Consider the following 17,500-nt stretch of genomic DNA (forward strand, 5'->3'; position numbering starts at 1 on the left):
CCATAAGAAACGATCAATACCAATAAAGTCTCCATAAGAAACGATCAATACCAATAAAGTCTCCATAAGAAACTATCAATACCAATAAAGTCTCCATAAGAAACTATCAATACCAATAAAGTCTCCATAAGAAACTATCAATACCAATAAAGTCTCCATAAGAAACGATCAATACCAATAAAGTCTCCATAAGAAACTATCAAGACCAATAAAGTCTACATAAGAAACTATCAATACCAATAAAGTCTCCATAAGAAACTATCAATACCAATAAAGTCTCCACAAAAGTCCACATTTTAGTGAAGGTTTATAAAGTGCTACTTTATTCATTGTCTCTTATTAAGAAGCCAAAACAACAACAACAAGCTGAACTGTCCTGTACGCGCTGCTCTGCCAACAGGCGCATACACCCAGAATCTCTTTGGTGCCCTCACAAACGTTTAGAAATCACAAATATCCTTGACTTTAACAAGCATATTGCTACAATAATAAACATCAAGAAAAGTCAAAACAATTTACGCTGACATGGCCAAAGAAGAAGCTCACAAGAAGAGAAATGAGCAGACAGAAGAGGAAAGGGAGGAGCTGAATGAGAGATGAGTCTACTTTGGCATCTTTTTCTCATCACAATTAAAAACTTGCTGTGTGTAAAAAATGTTTACCCTGAGGCTATTTGTCATCTGCTGTTGTTTTCCTTGACGTTAGGCACTGCAAGCTTGATCAGTCCGTACATTCATCACTATGAGGAGATCACCTACGACCAGCAGGACCTCCACAGGAAGCACCTGAGAGTCTGCAGAGATGCACAACCTCACAGGAACCTTCTGGAGCTACACTTCACTGCTTTTCACAGGTTTGGACTACTGCTCAATGTCCACTCCACACACACCATGGTACACTAACTACTAGTTTGTACACACCATGGTACACTAACTACTAGTTTGTGCACCCCATGGTACACTAACTACTAGTTTGTGCACCCCATGGTACACTAACTACTAGTTTATGCACCCCATGGTACAGTAACTACTAGTTTGTACACCCCATGGTACAGTAACTACTAGTTTGTACACACCATGGTACAGTAACTACTAGTTTGTGCACACCATGGTACAGTAACTACTAGTTTGTACACCCCATGGTACAGTAACTACTAGTTTGTACACCCCATGGTACAGTAACTACTAGTTTGTACACACCATGGTACAGTAACTACTAGTTTGTGCACGCCATGGTACACTAACTACTAGTTTATGCACCCCAAGGTACAGTAACTACTAGTTTGTACACCCCATGGTACAGTAACTACTAGTTTGTGCACACCATGGTACAGTAACTACTAGTTTGTGCACACCATGGTACAGTAACTACTAGTTTGTACACCCCATGGTACAGTAACTACTAGTTTGTGCACACCATGGTACAGTAACTACTAGTTTGTGCACACCATGGTACAGTAACTACTAGTTTGTACACCCCATGGTACAGTAACTACTAGTTTGTACACACCATGGTACAGTAACTACTAGTTTGTGCACGCCATGGTACACTAACTACTAGTTTATGCACCCCATGGTACAGTAACTACTAGTTTGTACACCCCATGGTACAGTAACTACTAGTTTGTGCACACCATGGTACAGTAACTACTAGTTTGTGCACACCATGGTACAGTAACTACTAGTTTGTACACCCCATGTTACAGTAACTACTAGTTTGTGCACACCATGGTACAGTAACTACTAGTTTGTGCACACCATGGTACAGTAACTACTAGTTTGTACACCCCATGGTACAGTAACTACTAGTTTGTACACACCATGGTACAGTAACTACTAGTTTGTGCACGCCATGGTACAGTAACGACTACTTTGTGCACCCCATGGTACAGTAACTACTAGTTTGTGCACACCATGGTACAGTAACTACTAGTTTGTACACCCCATGGTACAGTAACTACTAGTTTGTACACACCATGGTACAGTAACTACTAGTTTGTGCATGCCATGGTACAGTAATGACTACTTTGTGCACCCCATGGTACAGTAACTACTAGTTTGTGCACGCCATGGTACACAAATGTTCTAGCTGCTTACGTATGTTCTAGCTGCTTACGTATGCTCTAGCTGCTTACGTATGTTCTAGCTGCTTACGTGTGTTCTAGCTGCTTACGTATGTTCTAGCTGCTTACGTGTGTTCTAGCTGCTTACGTGTGTTCTAGCTGCTTACGTGTGTTCTAGCTGCTTACGTGTGTTCTAGCTGCTTACGTATGTTCTAGCTGCTTACGTATGTTCTAGCTGCTTACGTGTGTTCTAGCTGCTTACGTGTGTTCTAGCTGCTTACGTGTGTTCTAGCTGCTTACGTATGTTCTAGCTGCTTACGTATGTTCTAGCTGCTTACGTGTGTTCTAGCTGCTTACGTGTGTTCTAGCTGCTTACGTATGTTCTAGCTGCTTACGTGTGTTCTAGCTGCTTACGTGTGTTCTAGCTGCTTACATATGTTCTAGCTGCTTACGTGTGTTCTAGCTGCTTACGTATGTTCTAGCTGCTTACGTGTGTTCTAGCTGCTTACGTATGTTCTAGCTGCTTACGTGTGTTCTAGCTGCTTACGTATGTTCTAGCTGCTTACGTATGTTCTAGCTGCTTACGTGTGTTCTAGCTGCTTACGTATGTTCTAGCTGCTTACGTATGTTCTAGCTGCTTACGTATGTTCTAGCTGCTTATGTGTGTTCTAGCTGCTTACGTATGTTCTAGCTGCTTACGTATGTTCTAGCTGCTTACGTGTGTTCTAGCTGCTTACGTATGTTCTAGCTGCTTACGTATGTTCTAGCTGCTTACGTGTGTTCTAGCTGCTTACGTATGTTCTAGCTGCTTACGTGTGTTCTAGCTGCTTACGTATGTTCTAGCTACTTACGTGTGTTCTAGCTGCTTACGTATGTTCTAGCTGCTTACGTATGTTCTAGCTGCTTACGTATGTTCTAGCTGCTTACGTATGTTCTAGCTGCTTACGTGTGTTTGTTTCCTTCAGAAATTTCCGCCTGCGCCTGAGACGAGCCGCTAAGGACTTCTCCAGCGACTTCAAGGTGATCAGCGAAGATGGAGCGACCACACCCGACCTTTCCCACTTATATTCCGGCACACTGGAGGGTGAGTGAGTGACCCCACACAGGATAAGAGTGACCCCACACAGAATAAGAGGGGCCCCACACAGGATAAGAGTGGCCCCACACAGGATAAGAGTGACCCCACACAGAATAAGAGGGGCCCCACACAGGATAAGAGTGACCCCACACAGGATAAAAGTGGCCCCACACAGGATAAGAGTGACCCCACACAGAATAAGAGGGGCCCCACATAGGATAAGAGTGACCCCACACAGGATAAGAGTGGCCCCACACAGGATAAGAGTGACCCCACACAGAATAAGAGTGGCCCCACATAGGATAAGAGTGACCCCACACAGGATAAGAGTGGCCCCACACAGGATAAGAGTGACCCCACACAGGATAAGAGTGGCCCCACACAGGATAAGAGTGACCCCACACAGAATAAGAGGGGCCCCACATAGGATAAGAGTGACCCCACACAGGATAAGAGTGGCCCCACACAGGATAAGAGTGACCCCACATAGGATAAGAGTGACCCCACACAGGATAAGAGTGACCCCACACAGGATAAGAGTGGCCCCACACAGGATAAGAGTGACCCCACACAGAATAAGAGTGGCCCCACACAGGATAAGAGTGGCCCCACACAGGATAAGAGTGGCCCCACACAGGATAAGAGGGGCCCCACACAGAATAAGAGGGGCCCCACATAGGATAAGAGTGACCCCACACAGGATAAGAGTGGCCCCACACAGGATAAGAGTGACCCCACATAGGATAAGAGTGACCCCACACAGGATAAGAGTGGCCCCACACAGGATAAGAGTGGCCCCACACAGGATAAGAGTGACCCCACACAGAATAAGAGGGGCCCCACACAGGATAAGAGTGACCCCACACAGGATAAGAGGGGCCCCACACAGGATAAGAGTGGCCTCCACACTGACCTCTTGTCACGCTCTTGCAGGTGAAGATGGTTCGGCATGTCACGGATCTGTGCATGAGGGCCAGTTTGAAGGCACCATCCGGACCCTGGACGTCACGTATCACGTAGAAGCGGCCCACAGATACAACGCCAGTGATCATCACTCCATAATCTACCGTGAAGAAGACATGGGTGATTAAAACACACTCCATAATATAATCTACGGTGAAGAAGACATGGGTGATTAAAACACACTCCATAATATAATCTACGGTGAAGAAGACATGGGTGATTAAAACACACTCCATAATATAATCTACGGTGAAGAAGACATGGGTGATTAAAACACACTCCATAATATAATCTACGGTGAAGAAGACATGGGTGATTAAAACACACTCCATAATATAATCTACGGTGAAGAAGACATGGGTGATTAAAACACACTCCATAATATAATCTACGGTGAAGAAGACATGGGTGATTAAAACACACTCCATAATATAATCTACGGTGAAGAAGACATGGGTGATTAAAACACACTCCATAATATAATCTACGGTGAAGAAGACATGGGTGATTCAGACACACCGGAGTAGACATCCAATCACTGCTTGAGCCTCAAGTAGACATCCAATCATGTGCTTATTGATACTGATTATTAGTGGCCGATATTCGTTAGCTGCTAAAGTTATTTAAACATGCAAGTTTATTTTAAACGTGCATAGAACACGTCAGTTAACAACCGCCAAGGCTTTAAATTGGTTTGTTTTGGGGGTTTTTTGAGTAAACGTAGACCAGTAGCAACATGTTTTATGCGGCACTAATGTTGTGCTTAGTTTAGCAGCAAGGTGATCAGGCGATATCACAGACACCTTTATCACAGGTGTCCGAGAGGAACGTCAGCATTTGCATTTCAAACTATGGAACATTTCCTGGGGAATTTGGTAAATACGTGGGATTTCTCCACATCACAATAACAGCTACTCAAGTTTACTCAAGTGCACACTGATTGATTGATTGAAACTTGTATTAGTAGATTGCACAGTACAGTACATATTCCGTACAATTGACCACTAAATGGTAACACCCCAATAAGTTTTTCCACTTGTTTAAGTCGGGTCCACGTTAATCAATTCATGTTGCCACACCTGCAGCACACCTGTCCCAAACCTGAATAAATAAGTTAAATGTTTTATTATTATAATCAAATTATTTTCTAATACAGATGTTTTGGCCCACTTCCAATAACAATAACTAAAAATATAGTTTTTCATGAGCTGTGTACTAGTATTGTATGTCTGGGTGGGGGTCCTGCTTTGGAAACAGCTTTGTTTGTGCCCCTTTCAGATGTGGCATTTACCGGTAGTTCCCATTGAAACATTCACATGTTGCACAATGAGATGTAAACATGGGATCCTGTAACTTTCTGTTTGTCAAATATATCTTTTTAGTAGCATTTCTTTAATATAATAACAGCCTTTTAATGATGAATATTTATATATTAAGATTCTTTATAAAGGGTACGAGAATAAGCACACGTGATTGGTAAATCCTAGTGTAACCACTTGGAATGACACATGAGGTGTGGTGTTGGAGTGGTCTGTGAAGGCATCACTGACTAAGTGTAACCACCTGGAATGACACATGTGGTGTGGTGTTGGAGTGGTCTGTGAAGGCATCACTGACTAAGTGTAGCCACTTGGAATGACACATGTGGTGTGGTGTTGGAGTGGTCTGTGAAGGCATCACTGACTAAGTGTAACCACCTGGAATGACACATGTGGTGTGGTGTTGGAGTGGTCTGTGAAGGCATCACTGACTAAGTGTAACCACCTGGAATGACACATGTGGTGTGGTGTTGGAGTGGTCTGTGAAGGCATCACTGACTAAGTGTAACCACCTGGAATGACACATGTGGTGTGGTGTTGGAGTGGTCTGTGAAGGCATCACTGACTAAGTGTAGCCACTTGGAATGACACATGTGGTGTGGTGTTGGAGTGGTCTGTGAAGGCATCACTGACTAAGTGTAACCACCTGGAATGACACATGTGGTGTGGTGTTGGAGTGGTCTGTGAAGGCATCACTGACTAAGTGTAGCCACTTGGAATGACACATGTGGTGTGGTGTTGGAGTGGTCTGTGAAGGCATCACTGACTAAGTGTAACCACCTGGAATGACACATGTGGTGTGGTGTTGGAGTGGTCTGTGAAGGCATCACTGACTAAGTGTACCTCTACACCCTCTGTAGCACCTAAAGTACCACCCCACCTCGGTGGTGTTTCAAAGGCTCTCACATCTGTGCGTGCTAATGACATCACCACCGAAGGCCTGGTAACTTTGACCTTAGGAGCGGGTGCAGGCAACCTATGGCTCAGGTGGATGACTAGCGTGGCTAAGAGCCAAAACCTGGGTGACTGTGTTGCTTGTTCCGCTGGATGTCCCTTCCCCACACTTATCCTGCCCCTTATGAGTTGACTGACACAAATAGCTCAAACTGTCTTATCTCCTTGTTTTCTGAACCGACGCCGCTAGGGTGTGATTTGTTGGCTAGTGTGTACCCTCCTGTTGACAATTCCACCCGACTTCTTCCATTTGTGGCCCAAAAGCTGAATTACACGTGTTTTCAATTCAAAGGACCCTCTTCGTCCCCCAACAAATTGGGTGACATTAACCCTTCCTGGTGCACCACACTGATAGATGGCTCAAGGATAGGCCCTTGGGCACGAGCTGACTTATTCTGGTATTGTGGGGAGCACAGATTGCACATTAGAATCCCAACGTTATCCGTAGGGCTTTGTGCTATGGTTAGACTGGTGACCCCACTCACCCTAGTGGGTACCAAATGAACTCCCCTTGTAACTCCTGTCTCAGCGGCCTCTCTAACTTCTCGCCGACGCCGCCATGTTTTATCTCGGAGGAGGGTAAAGGGCTCCTTTGATCTGACAAGAAACCCTGATGGTGTTTACTTTGATGCAATTGGACAACCAAGAGGGGTCCCCTCACAACACAAATTGTGGTGTGAATCCTGTGCAGGTTTCGAGAACCTTCCTATCATTGGTGCTATTTTCCCTGTGACTGCTACTAAAAATGTAGAACGCATTAACTATGTTTTTTATAATCTGTTGAGACTGACCAACCTGACTCGTGACGCCGTTGAGGGACTTGCTGAACAACTTTCCCCGACCTCCCTCATGGCCATCCAGAACCGCATAGCCCTTGACCGCATCCTAGCCAAGGAAGAAGGTGTGTGTGCAATGTTTGGTGACCAATGCTTTACCTTCATTCCTAACAACACTGCTCCCGACGGCTCAGTTCAAAGGGCCTTAGAGGGCCTCCAGGCCCTGTCTAAGGAACTTGCTGAAGTTTCAGGGGTATCTGACCCCTTCAAAGATTGGCTCCAAAGCACATTTGGCAGGTGGACTGACCTAATTAAGTCTGTCCTGGTCTCCATTGGAGTTTTTTGGCCATCACATTCTCATGCGGTTGCTTTATCGCCCCTTGTGCTAAGTGTCACTGAAGGGGGTCTAGCAAAGTGGTAACTTTAAGACTTTCGAGAATTGTTGGCTTCCTTCCCTGACCATGACGACATTGACGTAGACTCCCTCCATCTATCTTCCATGTAACTATGCTGTAGTTTTATGCTAGCTTGCTTAAAAAAACAAAACAAAAAACCCAAAAAAAAACACAGCACCTACTTTAATGTGGGGCGTGCTTTAGAAGTGTTGTACTAGAGGTAAAGATCTTTTTAAAAGATCTTGAAGGGGGAATTGAAGGATATATACATATATATCTTCATATATCCATATTTTGTGTTACTTATTAATTTTCATAGTCATATTACATATAGCTAATGTTCCATATTGTACTCTTTTCTTTTCTAATCATCTCATGACAAAGTGCTTGCACTGGGGATGGCCTTGGGGTGGAAGGCAGAGAGAAGGAATCCTCCTTGCTTCCCTTCTCAGGCCGACTCTAGATAAGAAGCACAATGAGCATGTGTTTGAGGTGAGACAAGTGAGGGCGGGGGGAGATATTGAAGAGGAGAGTGCATTCCGGGATGTTTTCAGATCAACTTGGGCTCCGCATTTATATGTGTTGTTCGAGGCTGGTCTCTATTCTCAAATATTTGAAAATTAATTACAAAATACCTATCCTGTCCTTGGTGGTACTTTTGAGTTCAGTTTATATGTCATCTAAGGAACTTGGGACTGACCAGCGTTTTACATCCCACTTGGAGGAACATCTGGTCAAACGCAACAAATGACACATGTGGTGTGGTGTTGGAGTGGTCTGTGAAGGCATCACTGACTAAGTGTAACCACCTGGAATGACACATGTGGTGTGGTGTTGGAGTGGTCTGTGAAGGCATCACTGACTAAGTGTAACCACCTGGAATGACACATGTGGTGTGGTGTTGGAGTGGTCTGTGAAGGCATCACTGACTAAGTGTAACCACCTGGAATGACACATGTGGTGTGGTGTTGGAGTGGTCTGTGAAGGCATCACTGACTAAGTGTAACCACCTGGAATGACACATGTGGTGTGGTGTTGGAGTGGTCTGTGAAGGCATCACTGACTAAGTGTAACCACCTGGAATGACACATGTGGTGTGGTGTTGGAGTGGTATGTGAAGGCATCACTGACTAAGTGTAACCACCTGGAATGACACATGAGGTGTGGTGTTGGAGTGGTCTGTGAAGGCATCACTGACTAAGTGTAACCACCTGGAATGACACATGATGTGTGGTGTTGGAGTGGTCTGTGAAGGCATCACTGACTAAGTGTAACCACCTGGAATGACACATGTGGTGTGGTGTTGGAGTGGTCTGTGAAGGCATCACTGACTAAGTGTAACCACCTGGAATGACACATGAGGTGTGGTGTTGGAGTGGTCTGTGAAGGCATCACTGACTAAGTGTAACCACCTGGAATGACACATGAGGTGTGGTGTTGGAGTGGTCTGTGAAGGCATCACTGACTAAGTGTAACCACCTGGAATGACACATGTGGTGTGGTGTTGGAGTGGTCTGTGAAGGCATCACTGACTAAGTGTAACCACCTGGAATGACACATGAAGTGTGGTGTTGGAGTGGTCTGTGAAGGCATCACTGACTAAGTGTAACCACCTGGAATGACACATGTGGTGTGGTGTTGGAGTGGTCTGTGAAGGCATCACTGACTAAGTGCCTGATGTGCTTGTGTTGGTGCAAGTGAGAAAGAGCGAGCGACAAAGTTGCTTTTGGTCTCGTTTGTACGGCAGAAAATGAGCAGTTTTGCTATATAGACATTTTTGACCAATGCTTTTGGTCGTGTGTTTATGGCCGACAAGAAGAGTTTTGCTCAGTAAAGTGATGGATGGAATTCATGTCCTCCTTAAAGCGTCTCCACAGATGTTACAATAATTGAACGGTGATGACCAGAACAGTTTTCTCTGTTGTGGCTTGTTGTCGGTTACATTAAAATGTATTACGCGCATTTTTATTTTTTATTTTTATTTGGTGCGTGGCTTAGATTTGCCTTGCAATTGTACATGTGGGCAGTGCACCGTTGCACATGTGAGCAGTGCACCATTGTACATGTGCGCAGTGCACCATTGTACATGTGCGCAGTGCACCATTGTACATGCGCAGTGCACCATTGTACATGTGAGCAGTGCACCGTTGCACGTGTGAGCAGTGCACCATTGTACATGTGCGCAGTGCACCATTGTACATGTGCGCAGTGCACCATTGTACATGTGCGCAGTGCACCATTGTACATGCGCAGTGCACCATTGTACATGTGAGCAGTGCACCGTTGCACGTGTGAGCAGTGCACCATTGTACATGTGCGCAGTGCACCATTGTACATGTGCGCAGTGCACCATTGTACATGCGCAGTGCACCATTGTACATGTGCGCAGTGCACCATTGTACATGTGCGCAGTGCACCATTGTACATGTGCGCAGTGCACCATTGTACATGTGAGCAGTGCACCATTGTACATGTGCGCAGTGCACCATTGTACATGTGCGCAGTGCACCATTGTACATGTGAGCAGTGCACCATTGTACATGTGCGCAGTGCACCATTGTACATGTGAGCAGTGCACCATTGTACATGTGCGCAGTGCACCATTGTACATGTGTGCAGTGCACCATTGCACATGTGCGCAGTGCACCATTGTACATGTGCGCAGTGCACCGTTGTACATGTGCGCAGTGCACCGTTGTACATGTGAGCAGTGCACCATTGTACATGTGTGCAGTGCACCATTGTACATGTGAGCAGTGCACCATTGTACATGTGCGCAGTGCACCATTGTACATGTGCGCAGTGCACCATTGTACATGTGTGCAGTGCACCATTGTACATGTGAGCAGTGCACCATTGTACATGTGTGCAGTGCACCATTGTACATGTGTGCAGTGCACCATTGTACATGTGCACAGTGCACCATTGCACATGTGCGCAGTGCACCATTGTACATGTGCGCAGTGCACCATTGTACATGTGCGCAGTGCACCATTGTACATGTGCGCAGTGCACCGTTGTACATGTGCACAGTGCACCATTGCACATGTGCGCAGTGCACCATTGTACGTGTGCGCAGTGCACCATTGTACATGTGCGCAGTGCACCGTTGTACGTGTGCGCAGTGCACCATTGTACATGTGCACAGTGCACCATTGCACATGTGCGCAGTGCACCATTGTACATGTGCGCAGTGCACCATTGTACATGTGCGCAGTGCACCGTTGCACATGCGTGCACCTTAGAGGGAACGTTGCCTGCAAAGCAAGCTCAGATTATCAGAAGAAGATGGCTAGCATCTGTAGGTTGATTGTATGAATGATATCTCTTGAAGTCTACTTCAGTGATTCTCAAACTGTAGTATGCAGTCTCCATTGAGTGGTACACCAAATAATCACATATTTAAATATTCAAACCCAGTGTTACTGTTCAAACTGGGTGTATGTTACAGTTGCCAAAAACATCAAATACGCCAAACCTTCTGCCTTGTTTTTAATGAATATTTAATGAATAATTAATGAATATTTAAGGAATATTTAGCCTATTACGCTACAGTATTTTCATGTTGGTCATTATGGTGAAGAGCCAAGTGTTTTCTGAGGTGGTACTCAGTGAAAAAGGTTTGAGAACCTCTGCTCTACTTCATTTAAGGCCACCTGTAAAACGCAAATCTTGCATATGCATTTTTAATATTCTATTGAGCAAATAATGTTCAGTGCTTGGCGGTGGGGGAGCAGCAGCCACAGAGGTAGGATACGTACCAGAAGGATACGTACCAGAAGGATACTTACCAGAAGGATACGTACCAGAAGGATACGTACCAGAAGGATACGTACCAGAAGGATACGTACCAGAAGGATACATACCAGAAGGATACGTACCAGAAGGATACGTACCAGAAGGATACGTACCAGAAGGATACGTACCAGAAGGATACGTACCAGAAGGATACGTACCAGAAGGATACATACCAGAAGGATACGTACCAGAAGGATACTTACCAGAAGGATACGTACCAGAAGGATACATACCAGAAGGATACGTACCAGAAGGATACTTACCAGAAGGATACGTACCAGAAGGATACTTACCAGAAGGATACGTACCAGAAGGATACATACCAGAAGGATACTTACCAGAAGGATACGTACCAGAAAGATACATACCAGAAGGATACATACCAGAAGGATACGTACCAGAAGGATACTTACCAGAAGGATACTTACCAGAAGGATACGTACCAGAAGGATACTTACCAGAAGGATACGTACCAGAAGGATACGTACCAGAAGGATACGTACCAGAAGGATACGTACCAGAAGGATACGTACCAGAAGGATACGTACCAGAAAGATACATACCAGAAGGATACATACCAGAAGGATACGTACCAGAAGGATACTTACCAGAAGGATACTTACCAGAAGGATACGTACCAGAAGGATACTTACCAGAAGGATACGTACCAGAAGGATACGTACCAGAAGGATACGTACCAGAAGCACATACTTCTTTCTTGCAGACAGGAGGTTACTTGAGGTCACATTGAACCAGACTAAACCTGCATGTACTGTAGCTACTGTAAAAATAGCCAAAGGAAAAGACAAGTAATGAGGGCGGGAGAAGGAGAACACTGCAAAAATAGAAGAGCGTGTCCTCCATGGAGGCATACGTGAGCGTGTCCTCCATGGAGGCGTACGTGAGCGTGTCCTCCATGGAGGCGTACGAGAGCGTGTCCTCCTTGGAGGCGTACGTGAGCGTGTCCTCCATGGAGGCGTACGTGAGCGTGTCCTCCATGGAGGCGTACGTGAGCGTGTCCTCCATGGAGGCGTACGAGAGCGTGTCCTCCTTGGAGGCGTATGAGAGCGTGTCCTCCATGAGAGCGTGTCCTCCATGGAGGCGTATAAGAGCGTGTCCTCCATGGAGGCGTACGAGAGCATGTCCTCCATGGAGGCATATGAGAGCGTGTTCTCCATGGAGGCGTACGAGAGCGTGTCCTCAATGGAGGCGTATGAGAGCGTGTCCTCCATGGAGGCGTACGAGAGCGTGTCCTCCATGAGAGCGTGTCCTCCATGGAGGCGTACGAGAGAGTGTCCTCCATGAGAGCGTGTCCTCCATGGAGGCGTACGAGAGCATGTCCTCCATGGAGGCGTACGAGAGTGTGTCCTCCATGGAGGCGTACAAGAGCGTGTCCTCCATGGAGGCATACAGAGCGTGTCCTCCATGGAGGCGTACGAGAGCATGTCCTCCATGGAGGCGTACGAGAGCGTGTCCTCCATGGAGGCGTACGAGAGCATGTCCTCCATGGAGGCGTACGGGAGCGTGTCCTCCATGGAGGCGTACGAGAGCGTGTCCTCCATGGAGGCGTACGAGAGCGTGTCCTCCATGAGAGCATGTCCTCCATGGAGGCGTACAAGAGCGTGTCCTCCATGGAGGCGTACAAGAGCGTGTCCTCCATGGAGGCGTACGAGAGCGTGTCCTCCATGGAGGCGTACGAGAGCGTGTCCTCCATGGAGGTGTACGAGAGCGTGTCCTCCATGGAGGCGTACGAGAGCGTGTCCTCCATGAGAGCATGTCCTCCATGGAGGCGTACGAGAGCGTGTCCTCCATGGAGGCGTACGAGAGCGTGTCCTCCATGGAGGCGTACGAGAGCGTGTCCTCCATGGAGGTGTACGAGAGCGTGTCCTCCATGGAGGCGTACGAGAGCGTGTCCTCCATGAGAGCATGTCCTCCATGGAGGCGTACGAGAGCGTGTCCTCCATGGAGGCGTACGAGAGCGTGTCCTCCATGGAGGCGTACAAGAGCGTGTCCTCCATGAGAGCATGTCCTCCATGGAGGCGTACGAGAGCGTGTCCTCCATGGAGGCGTATGAGAGTGTGTCCTCCATGGAGGCGTACGAGAGCGTGTCCTCCATGCAGGCATACGAGAGTGTGTCCTCCATGAGATCGTGTCCTCCATGGAGGCGTATGAGAGCGTGTCCTCCATGGAGGCGTATGAGAGCGTGTCCTCCTTGGAGGCATATGAGAGCGTGTCCTCCATGAGAGCGTGTCCTCCATGGAGGCGTATAAGAGCGTGTCCTCCATGGAGGCGTACGAGAGCATGTCCTCCATGGAGGCATATGAGAGCGTGTTCTCCATGGAGGCGTACGAGAGCGTGTCCTCAATGGAGGCGTGTGAGAGCGTGTCCTCCATGGAGGCGTACGAGAGCGTGTCCTCCATGAGAGCGTGTCCTCAATGGAGGCGTACGAGAGCGTGTCCTCCTTGGAGGCGTATGAGAGCGTGTCCTCCATGAGAGCGTGTCCTCCATGGAGGCGTATAAGAGCGTGTCCTCCATGGAGGCGTACGAGAGCATGTCCTCCATGGAGGCATATGAGAGCGTGTTCTCCATGGAGGCGTACGAGAGCGTGTCCTCAATGGAGGCGTATGAGAGCGTGTCCTCCATGGAGGCGTACGAGAGCGTGTCCTCTATGAGAGCGTGTCCTCCATGGAGGAGTACGAGAGTGTCCTCCATGAGAGCGTGTCCTCCATGGAGGCGTACGAGAGCATGTCCTCCATGGAGGCGTACGAGAGTGTGTCCTCCATGGAGGCGTACAAGAGCGTGTCCTCCATGGAGGCGTACGAGAGCGTGTCCTCCATGGAGGCGTACGAGAGCGTGTCCTCCATGCAGGCATACGAGAGTGTGTCCTCCATGAGAGCGTGTCCTCCATGGAGGCGTATGAGAGCGTGTCCTCCATGGAGGCGTACGAGAGCGTGTCCTCCATGCAGGCATACGAGAGTGTGTCCTCCATGAGAGCGTGTCCTCCATGGAGGCGTACGAGAGCGTGTCCTCCATGCAGGCATACGAGAGTGTGTCCTCCATGAGAGCGTGTCCTCCATGGAGGCGTACGAGAGCGTGTCCTCCATGAGAGCATGTCCTCCATGGAGGCGTACGAGAGCGTGTCCTCCATGGAGGCGTACGAGAGCGTGTCCTCCATGGAGGCGTACAAGAGCGTGTCCTCCATGAGAGCATGTCCTCCATGGAGGCGTACGAGAGCGTGTCCTCCATGGAGGCGTATGAGAGTGTGTCCTCCATGGAGGCGTACGAGAGCGTGTCCTCCATGCAGGCATACGAGAGTGTGTCCTCCATGAGATCGTGTCCTCCATGGAGGCGTATGAGAGCGTGTCCTCCATGGAGGCGTATGAGAGCGTGTCCTCCTTGGAGGCATATGAGAGCGTGTCCTCCATGAGAGCGTGTCCTCCATGGAGGCGTATAAGAGCGTGTCCTCCATGGAGGCGTACGAGAGCATGTCCTCCATGGAGGCATATGAGAGCGTGTTCTCCATGGAGGCGTACGAGAGCGTGTCCTCAATGGAGGCGTGTGAGAGCGTGTCCTCCATGGAGGCGTACGAGAGCGTGTCCTCCATGAGAGCGTGTCCTCAATGGAGGCGTACGAGAGCGTGTCCTCCTTGGAGGCGTATGAGAGCGTGTCCTCCATGAGAGCGTGTCCTCCATGGAGGCGTATAAGAGCGTGTCCTCCATGGAGGCGTACGAGAGCATGTCCTCCATGGAGGCATATGAGAGCGTGTTCTCCATGGAGGCGTACGAGAGCGTGTCCTCAATGGAGGCGTATGAGAGCGTGTCCTCCATGGAGGCGTACGAGAGCGTGTCCTCTATGAGAGCGTGTCCTCCATGGAGGAGTACGAGAGTGTCCTCCATGAGAGCGTGTCCTCCATGGAGGCGTACGAGAGCATGTCCTCCATGGAGGCGTACGAGAGTGTGTCCTCCATGGAGGCGTACAAGAGCGTGTCCTCCATGGAGGCATACAGAGCGTGTCCTCCATGGAGGCGTACGAGAGCGTGTCCTCCATGCAGGCATACGAGAGTGTGTCCTCCATGAGAGCGTGTCCTCCATGGAGGCGTATGAGAGCGTGTCCTCCATGGAGGCGTACGAGAGCGTGTCCTCCATGCAGGCATACGAGAGTGTGTCCTCCATGAGAGCGTGTCCTCCATGGAGGCGTACGAGAGCGTGTCCTCCATGCAGGCATACGAGAGTGTGTCGTCCATGAGAGCGTGTCCTCCATGGAGGCCAGATGTCAATCTAGGTGGGAGCACGTGTGTTCCTCGTGTGAGGTTATTTCCAAGAAGAGTATTCTCCTGACATGTTGGAAATGGGCTGTGGGCGTGTCCCTTCTCAACACTGCAGTCCAAACCTTGACTTTGGTAGCCACAAAATGACAACATCCTGCGCTTTCATCCCCGTGCCAGCTTATCTGGCAGGAAGCTATTGACAATGTGACATGTGGTGTTTCCATGTGACAATCGATGGGCCGCATCTTTAAATTAGCACACAAACGGGGTGGCCGTGACGCGTCTGGTACGGCATGTGTTTCCACTTCCTGTGGGTGTGGTCTGGGAGTACAGCGTAACAAAGGCTGTGGAGGACGAGCTGTCCCTTCAGACGGAGGTCACCCTCAGTTATGACACAGTCCAGGGTGTCTATTTTAAGTTGAACACGGTGTTGCACCACTGATTTGTCAAGGGTGTGTCGTGTGAGACGACAAAGGTTGGTTGGAGTGATTTTAAGAGCAGGCAGCCTGCAATAAAAACGGGTATTTTAAAGATTAAACAAACGAACAAAAAGTACGAGCGACATGGAAGCGCTCTGACCGGACAGACTATAAAGAAAACCAAACGGAATGCAATATATTTGACAATATATTTGTCTCCCAGTATGTGCGGGAGCCAGACTACGGCCCCAGCCACCCAGAGAGCCCAAACCAAAACAGCAGGTGCACTGCCCAGGGAACAAGGGACCACCGGCCCCACACAGCCACAGCAATAGAAACCCCAGAGCCGGGCCCACCGTCCCGCCCCAGAAGGGCCAGCAGCAGGCCGTATACAGACACGCCCGGCAGAGGACAAGGCACGGGAGAAGCAGGGGACAGCCAACCCCCAAGCCAGCGAGAGACCACACTCCACGTGGGCAGAAAGGCGGGGGAGCCCAGAGACTCTCCGCAAATTAAAAGAAAATCACAGACACGCTGACACTAAAGGTCACTTCCCCGGCAGCTGGCCGGCTTGCAGCACTGCGGAATACTTTGCAGTGCACCAAGCTACCACGATAGACGAGGGGACTAGACCCAGCTGGCCCCAAACAAAACAGGCATCCAAAAGGGGTGGATGGTGGGACCCAGGGGGGGCTCCAGACACGCAGCACGCCTGCAGTATCCTGAGGAGCCAACCCCCGCTGGACAAGCAAGCCTTGAGAGTACCCCCCACCAGACAAAAAAATAAATAAATAAATAAAAACAATGAATAAAAAGAATAAATGAATAAAAGCTTGGCACCCTCAGCAAGGTGTCAGGCCATCAGGCCGAGGAGGCAATGAGGTAGTTAGGTAGTTAGGTAGTTAGGTAGTCATCACTACTTCAAAGTAAAACTCTCCACAATACATTGAAAGGTTATTAATGAGTTAGTTGTTATTAATGAGTTAGTTGTTCCTATTTGGGACCTAATGAAGACCTTTACTTGGTAGACTGTAGGTAGTTGTAATATTATCAATAGGACATGATACTGTACTTTGTATTTCCCCACAAAAGAGTAGAATAGGAATATTTCAAATACTGCACAGCCATCTTGGCGCCACTTTCAGCTGAGTCTGACATTTTCAGTCACTCTTTCGTGGAAGTGGAAGTGTGTGTGCCAAAGTGGTTTGAATATTGCGTCAAACTAGCCATAATTCTTTTTCCAATATTTGTCTACTCGTAACAGCTGTCTGCTGGCTTTGGACGAGCCAAGGATTAGAGAAATATATCACCATGAACTCTGTTAGTGTTGCAGATCTTTCATGCTGTCACAATACTGCTTCCAGCTTTGCATGGTTAGCGTTCTTAGAAAGCAATGAAATACAACAATAGTTGAGTGGACTTGAGTAGATTAGAGAAATATATCACCATGAACTCTGTTAGTGTTGCAG

The 17,500-nt window shown here is 48.1% G+C and overlaps 1 protein-coding gene across 2 annotated transcripts in view; it reads left to right on the top strand.

The window, feature by feature from the left end:
- The window catches only part of LOC133634992 (disintegrin and metalloproteinase domain-containing protein 10-like), a 90,505-nt gene that overhangs the window by 4,046 nt on the left and 68,959 nt on the right, over nucleotides 1-17,500 (top strand). Inside the window, exons 3-5 of one of the 2 annotated variants that reach the window (XM_062027656.1) lie at nucleotides 706-853; nucleotides 3,028-3,146; nucleotides 4,074-4,223. In XM_062027656.1, the coding sequence (XP_061883640.1) occupies nucleotides 706-853; nucleotides 3,028-3,146; nucleotides 4,074-4,223 (417 nt within the window). Of the gene's footprint in view, nucleotides 1-113; nucleotides 854-3,027; nucleotides 3,147-4,073; nucleotides 4,224-17,500 lie in introns of those variants that run through there. The other variant, XM_062027655.1, reaches the window with a different exon arrangement.

This window comes from Entelurus aequoreus, linkage group LG19, assembly GCF_033978785.1.
Source record: "Entelurus aequoreus isolate RoL-2023_Sb linkage group LG19, RoL_Eaeq_v1.1, whole genome shotgun sequence".
Lineage (NCBI taxonomy): Eukaryota > Metazoa > Chordata > Actinopteri > Syngnathiformes > Syngnathidae > Entelurus > Entelurus aequoreus.